At 40.4% G+C, this 15427-nt stretch overlaps 3 protein-coding genes across 3 annotated transcripts; all 3 read right to left on the bottom strand.

Moving 5' to 3' along the window:
* Positions 1–3054: 3054 nt before the first annotated feature.
* Positions 3055–3952, bottom strand: LOC114839840 (piggyBac transposable element-derived protein 2-like). Its single transcript, XM_029122439.2, has one exon. It carries the CDS (start codon positions 3942–3944, stop codon positions 3075–3077), a length of 870 nt encoding a protein of 289 aa, XP_028978272.2. The 5' UTR covers positions 3945–3952; the 3' UTR covers positions 3055–3074.
* A 1744-nt stretch (positions 3953–5696) lies between these two features.
* LOC105005641 (zinc finger protein 436-like) lies at positions 5697–9687 on the bottom strand. The gene is made up of 3 exons (XM_010863713.5): positions 9516–9687; positions 7969–8417; positions 5697–6786 (listed from the first exon to the last, which is right to left on the bottom strand). Exons 2-3 carry the CDS (start codon positions 8387–8389, stop codon positions 5723–5725), a joined length of 1485 nt encoding a protein of 494 aa, XP_010862015.3. The 5' UTR covers positions 8390–8417; positions 9516–9687; the 3' UTR covers positions 5697–5722.
* Positions 9688–10880: 1193 nt separating this feature from the next.
* LOC105005643 (zinc finger protein OZF-like) lies at positions 10881–14794 on the bottom strand. The gene is made up of 3 exons (XM_020049620.3): positions 14709–14794; positions 13678–14071; positions 10881–12130 (listed from the first exon to the last, which is right to left on the bottom strand). Exons 2-3 carry the CDS (start codon positions 14063–14065, stop codon positions 10881–10883), a joined length of 1638 nt encoding a protein of 545 aa, XP_019905179.3. The 5' UTR covers positions 14066–14071; positions 14709–14794.
* Between the last annotated feature and the right edge of the window lie 633 nt (positions 14795–15427).

The following is a 15427-nucleotide window of genomic DNA, read 5'->3' as shown; positions in this document are numbered from 1 at the left end:
TGATCAAATGTTGCTTAAAATCACATATGACCTGTTGGAGATTGTGGCCATATCCAATCAACAACCTATATAACATTCCCTGGTGATGTTTTATGTTACTGGACAGTAGCCTACTCCATTTAATAGGGGGAGGCAGGTTTTTTAAAACTGGGTTTATTCTTGTTTCAATAATTATTTAGTAGGAGTTATTATTTTGGCTTAACATTCTGATGATCTATTATTTATATACAGTATAAGCACCCCAAGACAAAAATATACTTAAATGTATTATTTTGGAACCATTTAAGTATTACTTTAATATACTAAATAGCATTAAAATAGTATTTAAGTGTTATTCAAATAGTAATTAGTGTACATAACTGAATTAAAATGGACCCACTTATTTTACACTTTAGTGCACTTAATACAGGATAGGGAATAGCATTTTAGTACACTTTAATATATTCCTAATGTACTTGACATATATCAGTCATAATGCATTATACTCATATAGCGCTTTTCTGAGATCCGAAGCGGTTTAACAAAATGAAGAACATACAGATAGCCAGACTGAAAGACACGAAAGAGATGCTGTAACAGAATAAGGCATATTTTGATAAGAGACCTAACAGGGGATGATTGCTGGCCTGCCAAAGACACTGGCCTTTAGCCAATCTAAACTTACAGTGTGCAGCTGGATTTACAACAGAGTTGATGGACAGTTATTGGGAGTATATTTCTTTGTGGATTTTGTAAAAAATCAAATAAGGAACACATTTTGAAAAACATGTAATACTTTTCCTATTACTTAACAGTACATCCACAATGCAAAGCTGAAGGCCTTGTGCTAAGGTCATAACTATTTTATGGCAGACGTGTACACTTGTTTCTTAAAGATATTTCTCAGGAAATTCCGTGCTCCATTTGACAGGAACGTGTGTACAGATGAGAGGAGTTTTGCGGAACGAGCAGTGGGCCAGATGGTGTTTCAGACCCATGCTGCTGCAGTACGTGTGCTGGAGGACACATCTTAGACAACTCAACTGACCGAGGCCACGCAACACGTCTAGTCTAACAGATTCTCAGCCGACAGTTGGCTGCAGGGATATGGTGGCAATTCGCCGAAAGATGTTCATGCACAAAAGAAGGTGCGAAGACAGGCTGTGCTGTCCACAATAACCCAGCGAAGGATTAGGTAAGGTATGGACCACCAAAACTACCATGTTGCTATCAGGCCTGTATCTGCCAATCAGTAGTTTATAAACATGTTGCCATCAGGCCTATATCTGTGAATCAGTAGTTTATAAACATGTTGTCATCAGGCCTATATCTGTGAATCAGTAGTTTATAAACATGTTGTCATCAGGCCTATATCTGTGGATCAGTAGTTTATAAACATGTTGTCATCAGGCCTGTATCTGCCAATCAGTAGTTTATAAACATGTTGTCATCAGGCCTGTTTCTATGGATCAGTAGTTTATAAACATGTTGTCATCAGGCCTATATCTGTGGATCAGTAGTTTATAAACATGTTGCCATCAGGCCTATATCTGTCAATAAGTAGTTTATAAACATGTTGTAATCAGGCCTATATTTGTCAATCAGTAGTTTATAAACATGTTGCCATCAGGCCTATATCTGTGAATCAGTAGTTTATAAACATGTTGTCATCAGGCCTATATCTGTGAATCAGTAGTTTATAAACATGTTGTCATCAGGCCTATATCTGTGGATCAGTAGTTTATAAACATGTTGTCATCAGGCCTGTATCTGCCAATCAGTAGTTTATAAACATGTTGTCATCAGGCCTGTATCTATGGATCAGTAGTTTATAAACATGTTGTCATCAGGCCTATATCTGTGGATCAGTAGTTTATAAACATGTTGCCATCAGGCCTATATCTGTCAATAAGTAGTTTATAAACATGTTGTAATCAGGCCTATATCTGTCAATCAGTAGTTTAGAAAAGTTATCAGGCTTATATCTGTTGATTAGCAGTTCATATGCAGTTTACCTGTTCACCCGTCAGTGAAAATTGTGCGATACCAGTTTGCAAATACTTCCTGCACAAGCAGAAAACTTCAACCAACGTAGGACTGTTATCCAAGACACTGCCAATGGTTTGAGAGATGTTTGTTCTTCATTGATGATTATTACTTTGAACTACTTTGAACCAATAAACAAATGCGTACCGTGGTCAAGTTTCATGCTTTCTATAATGGTGTGTTATCATGCTAACTCTGGGTTCATGGTTCTTCCTGTCTCCTCAGCCCTTCCAGGGTATATTTGAGGTGTGGTAGTGGAAGAAAGCATTTTTGATTAAGAACACGTGCCAGCATTAATGAAACTAAAGTATGTCTAGTCTACCCGATAACTAAAAGTATATGCAACTAGTTTAATAACTAGTATTCTGTATTACTTTAATTGACCAAACCAGTATAACCTAGTCTAGAATGTATTTAGACAATCCAACAATTAACTGATTTTCAGATGTACTGTGTTCTTACAAGTAATACCAGCACTTTTCTACAGTCGTCCCTATTTCGTATTACTGCATTCAGGATAATAGGACAGAGTGGTCAGCACCAGGCATACTACCATGTTACAATAATATTTTGGTATTGACTTTTTGAAGAAAAAGACACTGAAAGACATAATTTATGATTTAGTCAATTTATATAATATAATTTACAATATTAATCTGATTTCAAAGAATAAGCACAAGATAAAAAATTGTCAGTATTGGTTAGATGCACAGCATCACATTAACTCTCAGGCTCAAATTAAGTTTTAGTAACAGGAAAAATCCCTATATTTGGGGAAAATTATCATATGGGGTAGTACAATAGAATCCTGACTTTTTTTTTAGAGAGACCTTCACATGCACGGCGTTCTGGGATGTTGCAGATTTGCAATATTGGCCCAGTGTGGTAATTAGACACTGACGACTGAATATGATATGAACAATAACTTTTTATATACAACTTTTCAAACAATGTAACAAAGTGCTTTTCAGTTGCAGAACAACAACAAAAACAATATGGGATCCAAATCCAATATCTCAAATCCTCATTGAGTAGGGCATGTTTCCAAGTCACTTTGTCGTGTGGTACTCCAAGAAACAGTTTTTGTCTTTTGTAAAGCACAGAAGTACTTTGCACTTCAGGCAGGCCATTTGTGTGTAGCCATTCTTGCACAGTCTGCATCGTCCACGTTTCTCAGCATGGAGGGGGAAATGATCGCATCGGTCTAATCTGACATCAACCGATGGTGCAGAGATCCTCTGAAGTGGAGGTGGAGGTGGGGCAGCTTGATGGGACGTTGGATCATCTTCCAATGACGGTCGTCCTCTTTTCCTACTGTTCAAGTCAGCCTGTTTGCCAACCTTGATGAGGGCATCTGCAACTTGAACACGGAAGTCAAGAAGTGGCATATACTTCTTCTCCTGCTTCTGGGTGAGATGACGGCGATAGAGGAGCCAACCATTGACCAGTGCTAAGTCAATCAAATAGTACAAGATGCGCAGATACCAACGTCGTGGGCGGATGTCAATGCGATAGAGAGCTGCAAACATGTCTGCTAAGTCGACTCCTCCCATGTTGTGGTTGTACACCTTGACAATGTGGGGTCTGTCCACTTCCACATATTCCTTCTTCTCTTTCGACCACCTTCTGCATCTCTCAACAGGTTCAGGGCCAATGAAGGATGATGCCAGCAACACTGCCTTGTTATCATACCACTTCACGATGGACATCCCACTTGTCTTTTCGTATTCCACTTCATGTGCACCACGCCCGGCCTTTGAGAGTTCCTTGTCACTCTTGAGGGTACATCCACAGAGACGGTTACGATTGATGGTAGCAACTGTTAGAATTCCCATTTTCTTCAGTTCCACAATGAGTTCAGGGGAAGTGAACCAGTTGTCGAAGAAGCACTTCACCGGCAACACCAAGTCCACGCTCATTGGTCACGGTCCCTTTTCCAGTGTATACTTCAAAGTCATAGACTAGTCCAGTGACACCTGCACGAGTAAAGACCTTGATTCCCCATTTATGCGGCTTGTTCTTGATATACTGCTTCATTCCAATCTTTCCTTTGAAGGGGATCATCTGCTCATCAATGGAGTGGTTTTCTTCTGGTTCAACCTTCAAACAGTTGGCACAGACTTTCTCAAGAACTGGACGCACCTTGAACAATGGATCGTATCCAGGCTCACCCTTTTGCTTCACATTGGTATTGTCGTTCATGTGGATGTATGTACGCAGATTATCAAATCGCTTACGTCCCATGACTGTCGCAATTGGGCCGTAGCGGGTTGCCGTCTGCCAGTACATGCGGTACGATGGCATACGTACTACGGTCATCAAGATGTGTAAACCAATGAATTGCTCTATTTCAGAAGGGGTTGTTTTCAGTTCTGGGCCATTCTCCATAACTGCATACAAGTTAGATTGGTGAGAAATATGTTCAAACACAGATTTGTCCATGAACTGATCAAAATACCACTTTGGACTTGGTATTTCGTCTGGGGGAGGTGAGAATGCAGGTCTTCGGAATGAAGAGTCTATGTCAGCTGCTGGGGGTTTCCTCTGCCTCCAAGAAAACTCTTTGTTGACTGGAGCTGGGCCTGGCTGAGGTTCATTGTCATCTGGGACCTCAGTGTCACTGTCTGCATGTATGTTATGAATTTCAAGGTGGTTGAGATTAGCTTTTGGTATTTCTGCCAGTGGCTTATCATCATCAAAGCTGGAGTCAGACTCGTATGCTTCAGGAGATTCCTCAAAATCTGGATCAGCAATTTTATCGTCTGGAATGGATTCTGTGTCAGATAAAGCATCATCAGGAAGGCAAATGTACTCAATGGTTTCCCAGACTGAGTAAATCTTTCCTCTGCCTGCCATAACACACTGCAAATCCTGCATAGAGAGTATTATGTAAGGTAGTTTGCCAAAAAATGCTTTGACACAATGATATGTACTAATAAAAGTGCCATGGAATTTAGGCTACATCAGTTTTCCTCACTGCACAGTCAAATGAACATGGTATTGTGCCATTGCTTTTGATCAAATCTGCCTCTGATTGTTTGTAACTTCACTCCAAATTATCAAATTTTCCATATGACATACCCTCAGTGACACCTCAAAGTAATACATAAACACTGGTGATAGGAAAATAACCCTAGTATAAATGGTTGCTCAAAATATAGGCAAACTAGTAGATAAAGCATGTGGTATCCAGTGGTACCTATCTGGCCACACGTTGCAAATCAACGTTGAAATAGAGCTGCACCAGGGTAAAAATCCAGAAGAGATAAAATCTACTAATTGGCATTTACTGTGTCTATATACATTTATGATTCTTCTTATGCAGTTTTAGTTTCAAATTAATGGAGGTTGATAGTGATACTTACACGAAATTGATGCCAAGAAAATCAGTTTCAGGGAACCCATGGAAACAGACTGTTGGAAGTGAGACTACACTGCCATCTGGTGAGCAAGTGGGAAACTGTTTGTTGCTAATGGACAACCAAGTCCTGCAGTGGTACTTCTGAGTAAAACAAACTCATGAAATATGTATCTGGAGTAATAAGTTAGTTAATTTTTAACTGTTGCAAATTAGCAACGCCTGCCTTGAGAGGGTTAACACGATGAGACATGAAAAACATTTATTAGTTTAAGGCTTCTCTCCCTGAAACATTTCCCACAAACAGAGCAGTAGTACTTACTGAGCACTGCTGTTAATTTAACTTTTGGGAACTACACTGTGCATTGCTTTCTGATGTTCTTTAAGGTGTTTAAAGCTCTTCCCACACTGAGAGCAGTGGAAAGGCTTTTCTATGGTGTGTGTACGCTGGTGTTTTGTTACATGTCCTAAACGACTGAATGCTTTCCCACACTGAGAGCAGCTGTAAGGCTTCTCTCCTGTGTGAGTTAGCTGGTGTCTCTTTAGAGCTGCTGCCTGACTGAAGCTCTTCCAGCACTGAGAGCAGTCATAAGGTTTCTCTCCGGTATGAGTTAACTGGTGTTTCTTCAGATTTGATGACTGACTGAAACTCTTCCCACACTGAGAACAATGATAAGGCTTTTCTCCAAGGTGTATTGTCCTCTGGTGCCGCTTTAGATCAGCTAAATTAATGAAGCACTTAACACATTGGGAGCAGTGGTAAGGCTTTTCTCCTGTGTGAGTTTTCTGGTGTGTCTTTAAAGTTGATGACTGACTGAAATATTTCCCGCACACAGAGCAGTGGTGAGGCTTCTCTCCTGTGTGAGTTTTCTGATGGGTCTTCAGAGTTGATGACTGAGCGAAACTTTTACCGCAAACAGAGCAGCGGTAAGGCATCTCTCCCGAGTGTGTTATCTGGTGTTTCTTTAGGAAATATAAACTGGTGAAACTATCCTTACATTGATCGCAGTGGTATGGTGTCTCACCTGTGTGAGTTCGCTGGTGTTTCTTCAGGTCTCCTGCCTTACTGAAGCACTTCCCACATTCAGAGCAATGGATCAGCTTCTCCCTTGTAAGCATCCTTTGTTGTCTGGGTGTGGCAAAGCTATTTGCAAATTGTCTACACAGATAATTCTTTCCATTGTGAGTTTGTTGAGAGAGGAGGTGAGTGGAACCAATACAACTGCCTATGCAATCTGAACAGGGCCTACAAATGTGACTTTTCAACTCTGATTCATAAAAACTACTAAAACAGTTCACGCAGTGGTGATAATTCTGTATTGAGGTCCCCTGTTTGTGTTCTTCATGGTTTTCTGATGCTGTGGTACTGGACTCACTGTCTGAACCAGGGTTGGAGCCGTTAGCTGTGGGAATTTGAACAGATATGAGGTTAGATATTTGCTGATATACATAATTTGTATAGGCAGCCTATACCAGAGAAATGTTTGCTAATTTGGGTGAATGTGAATAGGACTATTGATGGATTCAACCAATCTAAACAGTTCAAAGGTTAAAGTTTAATAGTGTTTTAGTGGTACACTGGCACCACACACTAATGAGCCAGAAGATTCTGACCACCTGGATAATATGCTGTTGGTCCTCCGCATGGCAACAAAACAGCACAGACCCACCAAGGCCTGGACTCTACAAGACCTCTGAAGGTGTCCTGTGTTATCTGGCACCAAGACATTAGCAGCAGATACTCCAAGTCCTGTAAGTTGCGATGTGGAGCTGCAATGGATCGGACTTGTTGGCCCACAGATGCTCAATCGGATTGAGATCTGGGCAATTTGGAGGCCGGGGCAACACCATGAACTCTTCATCATGTTCCTCAAACCTTTCCTGAACAATGTGTGCAGTTTGACAGGGCACATTAGCCCCGTGGAAAGAGCCCACTGCCATCAGGGAACACAACTGTCATGAAGAGGAGTACCTGGTCTGCAACCATGTTTAGATAGGTGGCAGGTGTCAAATTGACATCCACGTGGATGCCCGGACCCAGGGCTTCCCAGCAGAACATTGCCCAGAGCATCACACTTGTCTTCCCGCAGTGCATCCTGGTCCGTCACTTCCGCAGGTAAACGGAGCACACGTACGCGGCCGTCCACGTGATGTCAAAGAAAACGGGACTCATCGAACCAGGCGACCTTCTTCCATTGCTCCAAGGGCCAGTTTTGACACTCACGTGCCCATAGTGGGTCCTTTCGATGGTGGACAGGGGTCATCATGGGCACTCTGACCAGTCAGTGGCTATACAGCCCTACACGCAGCAGGGTTACAAATTCCTTTTGTATACAACCTTCATCGATAATCTGAGATAATGTGTAGAGTATACAGACTTCTTCTATAACCTGAAATAATGCATAGAGTATACAATCCTCATCTATAATCTGAGATAATGTATGAAGTACACAGTCTGAATCTATAATTCCATAAAAACAGTTGTGGGAAATTTGTTATAAATAATGGCAATAATCCCTTAAGGTTAGGGATATTTAACCTAACATGAGTAAATTAACCTCTCCATACTCCACACCTGAACGTACCTGGATTAGCCATACCATAATCCTCTCCCTCCTCTTCCCCTAGATCTGCAGCAGTTGTGTCCCTGTTCCCTTTCTCTTCTTTGACTTTTACTTCTTCCATCTCTTCATCTTCTAATGGTCTCTCCTCAATCTCTTCTTTGACTATCTTCACTTCTACCTCTTCACTGATTGGTGTTTTCTCCTCCTCTTCATTCATTAGTCTCTCTCCCACTTCTTCTTTGACTGGACCTGCCTCCACCCCCTCTTTAATTTCTTCCTCCTCCCAGATTCCTCTCTCCTCCTCTTCCTCTTTGACAATCACATTTAGCACCAGTGGTTGACCGCAGTCCTCCAGCTTCACTATAACCATCTCTGGACACCCCTGTGAGCTTCTCTGGCCTGGAACACCACCACCAGAACCCAGGGACTTGGGCTCAGACATGGAAGGCTAAAGGTGCATTCAGAAGTGGCTGCAAAAGAAAGGTAAATTGTGTTTCACGAACAGGGTCAGTTTCATTGGATTCCATGTTGTGTCTTGCTTATGGTGCACACCCAGTGGTAGAGCATGGTGCTTGCAATGCCAGTTTGTGGGTTCTGTTCTCATGGGTGGCCAGTACAAAAACGTATCCTCTCAATACTGCAAGTCTGGATATGAATGTCTGCTAAGTGAATAGCGTGGATGTCTGGTTTGGTGAGATGTCTTGAGGGTTGGGATGGTGTATGGCTTTGGGGGTGTTGTCTGACTGGAGGGATGAGTAGTAGGCGATCTTTCTGTTCTATTTTGGTTCCTTTTTCTCTCTTCACTATTTTTATTTCAAAAACCTGGAAGCAATTCAGGTTAAGTGCTTTGAACAACATCTAAAATCACTTTGGTCACTAGTCCAATACTCTAACTAGGCTATGCCTATATACTATGTATGCCTATATATACCTATATGAATTCCAGAGCAAATTTCCAACATTGTCATACCTAAATATAACTAACACGTTATTGTTAAAGTTTAGACATTTTTTAAAAGTAGGTCAATGACACTTTCCTACTATTAAGTTGTGGACTTTATTTTGGAAGTTCTTGACCCGGAAGTACTTATTTTATGTTGTTTAGAATGCTTAAGGAATGTTGTTTAGAATCTGCTATGGTACGTTAGTATGTGGCTACATTAGACTAAATGACCGTGAAACAAAGTAAATTACTTCAATTAGAGTTAGCAAACATTTGCTACCTACCCATCATTAACTTGACATGCTAACTTATTAGCGAATTATGGGTTGCCTGACTGAAAATACATTTGTTTCTTGATAATAAATAATGTGATATTCCACAATACGCACGGCCTCCTAAAGATAGCCAAACCCATTTACTGAGCGATCGTGACTACTATGCGACGATGAAGATGACAACCTAGAAGCTAGCCAGCGATGTTAGTCATACGTTTTAATGAGCAATGGCCAAAGGTTAGCTAGTATCTCAAGTAATAACTGTCGACACTGTTGATTATCTCTATGTTGAGAAATAATTGGATTGTTACATCATTCTTTTAAATGTAATCTTCATAAAACTTTCGTACCTTCGAACTTGACCTTGATTTATGACATCGCATAAACACGGTGCACGCACACGAGTCAAGGTTGCGATGTAAGCACAACTTCAATAAATCATAGTTTAACTGTCATATCGTCGTATTACCATGATTTGGAAGTAATGGCGCTTTTTCTGGGTGTATAGCTTTGTTATACATCGGTTACACTAACCTGAAGGAAATCAACTTCCTTAAAGCCTACTGTCGAAATGACAAAGCAAACAAATATGTATACACCGCCACCTACTGGAATGGGGTGTGACGTGGGTCACTACTAGAAAGTAACTTCCGTTTCGCTGTCATGGCGATCCGCCAATAAACGTTGAATTTCATCACCGCCATCTCCCGCCTTGGAGTGTCTGTTAAACGATTAATATGAAGCCCCAACAACCCAAATCTCCCTACCTAACAGTGATATATAGATGCAATAATTTATTGCTTTTCCTTATATTAGAATAATCTCATACATAATACACACATACACTCAAAAAATGTATATTGTATGTTGAGTATATTGTGATTAAAGGGAAGGGTAGGCTAGCAGAAGAATGCTTCTTAAGGCCGGCTTTAAGCCACAACATTCTGAACAGCTCTGGGGGGGGGGCGCAGATTTATTTGTTTGTCTCTGCATTCTTTTGAATGAGCTGTAGGTTTTAAATTAAGTTGGCTGGCAGGCCCTGAGGTACAGCATTCCCATGACCAGTTCTGGACAAGACAAATCAATGGATAAGCATTTCTGTATCAGAGAAGAGGGTCTTAGGCAAGAGATGTTCTGAAAGTGAATAAAATGACATTTTACAGATATAACTTGTAATACATTTCCATACATATATGCATCCCACTCTCTATATATACTAACCTTCAATGTTTTATGTATGTACAAATAAAACACTGCATGTCATTAGATAATCAGCTGTGAAAAAAACGAGTATTTTAAGATTACCACAAACTACTTACATGTACAATCTGTTGCACGCCTGCCAATCCGTTTTTTTCTGACTCCTGTTTTTTTGGGGGTGAAACTGGATGAAGTTGCACCGCTACAGACTATGCCTGTAGTTTGTGTCTGTAAAACGGATGGCAACTGAATTTGCTTTGTGATACATAATATAATTTGCATTGTGAGAATTCAATAAGCAAAATGTTGTCATTGGTGACCGTATACAGGTGTGTTTTGATTCTGCCTACAAACATCATAGAAATTGATTCCCTGCATTAGTTAGAGTGGGAAGTTTACCTGACTAATAAAGGTTCTCTCCTGAGCTAGTTATCAGGTGTTTCTTTAGGAAATACACACACATTACCACATTCAGAAAAGTGGTATGGTTTCTTTACTTTATAAGTTCTTTGTATTTATTCAGTATTGAGAATTACACGGTGCATTGCCTTTTGATGTTCTTTTAGGTGTTTATAACTCTTTCCACACTGAGAGCATTGGCAAGGTTTCTCTGTGTGAGTACGCATATGTTTTGTGAGGTGTCCTAACAGACTGAAATTCTTCCCACAATGAGAGCAGTGGTAAGCCTTCTCCCCTGTGTGAGTTAGGTTGTGTCTCTTTAGAGCTGCTGCCTGACTGAAGCTCTTCCAACATTGAGAGCAGCTATAAGGCTTCTCTCCAGTGTGAATTAACTGATGTTTCTTCATATTTGATGACTGACTGAAACTTTTCCCACAAACAGGGCAGTGATAAGGTTTCTCTCCAAGGTGTATTGTCTTTTGGTGTCGCTTGAGATCTGCTAAATTTATGAAGCTCTTTACACATTGAGAGCACTGGTAAGGCTTTTCTCCAGTGTGAGTTAACTGGTGCTTCTTAAGATTTGATGACTGACTGAAACTCTTCCCACATTCAGTGCAATGGTAAGGCTTTTCTCCAAGGTGTATTGTCCTCTGGTGTCGCCTTAGATCAGCTAAATTAATGAAGCGCTTAACACATTGAGAACAATGATAAGGTTTCTCTCCTGTGTGAGTTTTTTGGTGTGCCTTCAGTCTTGATGACTGACTGAAATATTTCCCACAAATTGTGCAGTGGTAGGGCTTATCTCCTGCGTGAGTTTTCTGATGTGTCTTCAGGGTTGATGACTGACTGAAATTTTCCCCACAAACAGAGCAGTGGTAAGGCTTCTCTCCTGAGTGAGTCATCAGGTGTTTCTTTAGGAAATATAAACTAGTGAAATGATCCCCACATTTATAGCAGCGATTAGGCTTCTTTCCTCTATGAGTTCGCTGGTGTTTCTTCAGGTCTCCTGTCCGACTGAAGTGCTTCCTACATTGAGAGCAGTGGTAAGACGTCTCTCCTGTGAGAGTTTTCTGGTGCCTCACTTGTTTCCCTGGTGTCTGAAATCCATTTACATATTCTACACAAAAGTAATTTTTTCCATTGTGAGTTTGTTGTTGTGACTGGAGGTGTGTGGAACAAATAGAACTGCCTTTGCAATCGGAACAGGGCCTACAAATATGCTTGTTCAACTCCTCCGATTCATAGAAACTACTAAAACAGTTGCAGTGGTAATGTTTCTGTTTTGAGGTCCCCTGTTTGTGTTCTTCATGGTTTTCTGATGCTGTGGCACTGGACTCACTGTCTGAACCGGGGTGGGAGCCGTTAGCTGTGGGAATTTGAACAGATATGAGGTTAGAATCAAGAGCACGTTGAAATGGCTTTAGGTTAACTTCCACTAATAATTGTTCTGGGAAGTGAGCTGTCAATAGCTTTTGAATACCCTATGGCCACCTCGGCACCAACATCTCTTCATCCTCCACAACATAGAACCCTTGTGTAGGCTTAACATTCTGTATACTCCCCTCATCCTAAGGGTCAATAATGACCCGCCTTCACTAAACCCCTAAAGCAGCTTAACTGATTTTTGTTTTCACCCCGAAATTTGTTTTGCATGAAGAAACAACCTGTCATTCCTCACAAACACAACAATCTGGGTTTTCCCACTTCACAGTGCAGAAAGACAGCATTTAATCAGTGGACACCACTCGGTTTTTAGTACAACATATCTGTCATAATTGTTTTCTCTACACAGAGAGGTGTAGGAGGAGCAAACCGATCATTACAGATCCCAGCCACACATGCCACGGACTGTTTACCGAGCTGCCGTCAGGCAGAAGGTACAGGAGTATTCAGTCCAAAACAAACAGGCTATGGGACAGCTTCTTTCCACAGGCTGTAAAGCTGCTCAACCCTCTAACCCATCTTCCCTTCCATCCATAGTCCATGCACATCTGCCACTAATATCATGCACACCTGTCACTTTTACATTGCACTACAGTTGTATAGTTATTATTATTGATGTGTGTTTTTGTATAGTGTTAGTATTGATTGATTGTGTTATCTTATTTTTTAATTATAATTACTGTTACTTTATAACTTTTAACTGCACTGTTGGGAGTAGGAAAACCAAACATTTCAATGTCGTAACTTGTTACTGCAAATGACAAATAAACGTGTATAACTTAAGAAAGTAGCAGAAATGGGCAGAAAGTAGTTTTGAATGCATTTTATTGAAGGGAAACAATAAGTCTTTTTTGACAACACAGTGATATATTCTTATAAACTGTACAACAAGGAATTAAACTACAATTCAGATACTTGTCTCCTCCCATTATTGAACCATTGGCCCCGCACACAATGTGCATAAACAACAACTATAAATAAGATACAAAAGAAAAACATGAACAAAAATCAATCAACTGTAATTACCACGTCTAGCTGCATGCAAATGTGTGCATGGACTTTGTAGACGTGCAAATGTTATTTGTCTGAAATTTTGTTTATTTTGTCTGTGAACTTGAGACATGGCTGGGGTCGTGGAGGGGAGATACTGCACATGCACAAGAAAGTTTTAGTTTGGTCTGAATTCAATCGGTAGTACACAATCTCAAATTCTCATTGTGTGTGGGTGTGGGTGTAAATTATTTCATAATTGTCGGAGAAAAATGACCATAAGACAATATTTGTACCCTGGTGGTGTACAGCTTTCATGAAAATATGAACCAAGGCATTATTTTACTTTCAAATGTTGGGGTCCTTCAATGAAAAGCCATCAAATTCCAAGTTGAAAAAATATCATTTAAGGGGTTTTCTCTGATGTTAAATATAGCAGAGGTCATTTTTGACCCTTAAGACAACACAAGGTTAACTAACCTGGATCAGGGATGTAATCTACTTCTTCCTCTGGATCGGCTGTGTCCCTCTTTTCTTCTTCTTTGACAGGTCTCTCCTCTTTGATTCCCCTCTTATCTACCTCCTCATCCAGTTCTTTCTCCTCCTCTTTGACCAGCCTCTCCTCTTTGACTAATTGCTCCTCTTTGACTAGTATCTCCTCCTCTTTTATTCCCATCTCCCCCACCTCCTCCCTAGTCTCCATTTCCGCTTTAATTTCTCTCTCCTCCTCTTCCTCTTTGACGATCACATTGAGTACCAGTGGTTGACTGCAGTCCTCCAGCTTCACTATAACCATCTCTGGGCCCCCCTGTGAGCTTCTCTGGCCTGCAACACCACCACCAGAACCCTGGGAATTGGGCTCAGACATGGCAGCCTATAGATGGATTCAAAAGAAGCAGCAGAAATGTTGTCCAAGTGATATTTCCCTCACACGCTGGTGGAAAGAAGCTCTATACAGAAAGTAGAAAGCAACCAATGTTAGCCCAAACATTGACATCCATATTAGCGTCATGGCAGAAACAAGATAAAACCGTTGGATTCAAAATAAATGTTTGTGGCAGAAAATGCTATTATAAAATGTATTTTATAATAGAAACCTACACTTTTTTTTAGGTAATCAATTAATTATAATAAAATAAAATGTGATTTGTAATCATACTGACTAAATTAATGGCTAAGTAAATGATTACATTTAAGGTGTGTAGCATTAGTTTATATGCCATCTTATGGGCTAGGCATCAATGTTGCCTGATTAAAATACATGATTTTCTGTTTAACAAATTACGTGATATTCCATAACACAACGTCCTGAAGACCGCCAAACCGACTACACTGAGCTAGAATGATAGGTAACTTGCCGAAGAATCATCAACGTAGCCAAATCCGTCGGTAATAAGTAACGGCCTTAAGTTAGCAAGCTACGGCTAGCTAGCTCAAATAGTTTTTTGACATATTGATTGGATGGATTACGTAATTGTTTTATGTTATAGAATGCGGTAAAACGTCCTTACCTTTTTACTGCAAGAGTAATGCCTACGCTAATGATGGGACCTAAAACCCAGACGCTCGGAGATTACCTTCGAAATTTCAAACCTGTCGGACCGACGCTAAAAGGACGGAGTCTTGCGTCATAGAAACAATACCACGTGGTGATGACGTGTGAAGCCTCGTTTGATCTCATGCTTTTCCCAAAACCGTGCTTTTCCCCAAAAAAAGGTTGGCTTGTTCTGACACTGTCCTCTACTGCTCACCTTATGGGATAATTTAGGTAAAACAAAAAGAGGCGTTTTCACTCCAGCGATGCCGACTCTTAATCAATTACAGTTAGTTGTGCGAGTTCCAATCCAAATGGAGTTTAGCGAAACCTTTGAGTTCAAAAGACACTGTTTATTTTTGATAACATAATTAGTTTAATTTAGTGTATGTTATGACACTCTTGTCTTTTAATCCAAAACATTATGCACGGTTTAAAACAGCTAGCTGGAAAGGCAAGAAAAATGTGCGATACAAACCTCGCATTCTAATTCCCCTTCGCAAAGCGCACGCTTAATCATTGCGCCTTGAAGTCTTGTCAGATTGTGGAGGATGACGTCAAAAATAAACATTAACCTTGAAAGCCACAATTTCCCATCTGCATTGTCTTGTCGAAATGTCCAACGTTTTAAATGTTATAAATGTTACTATCCCCTTTAATTACTTTAAACCTTAAAACCTCCATTTTGAAGAAAGT

This window comes from Esox lucius, chromosome 9 (assembly GCF_011004845.1).
Source record: "Esox lucius isolate fEsoLuc1 chromosome 9, fEsoLuc1.pri, whole genome shotgun sequence".
Lineage (NCBI taxonomy): Eukaryota > Metazoa > Chordata > Actinopteri > Esociformes > Esocidae > Esox > Esox lucius.
Note: the sequence above shows the minus strand (reverse complement) of the source record. Positions and strands in the feature narration are given on the sequence as shown.

Bases quoted from the DNA above. Each gene is read 5' to 3' on its own strand.
- LOC105005643 (XM_020049620.3), bottom strand. From the start codon at position 14,065: ATGTCTGAGCCCAATTCCCAGGGTTCTGGTGGTGGTGTTGCAGGCCAG. The intron at 12,131-13,677 runs GTTAGTTAACCT...AAATTCCCACAG, and splicing joins AGATTACATCCCTGATCCAG to CTAACGGCTCCCACCCCGGT.
- LOC114839840 (XM_029122439.2), bottom strand. From the start codon at position 3,944: ATGAGCGTGGACTTGGTGTTGCCGGTGAAGTGCTTCTTCGACAACTGG.
- LOC105005641 (XM_010863713.5), bottom strand. From the start codon at position 8,389: ATGTCTGAGCCCAAGTCCCTGGGTTCTGGTGGTGGTGTTCCAGGCCAG. The intron at 6,787-7,968 runs GTACGTTCAGGT...AAATTCCCACAG, and splicing joins TTATGGTATGGCTAATCCAG to CTAACGGCTCCAACCCTGGT.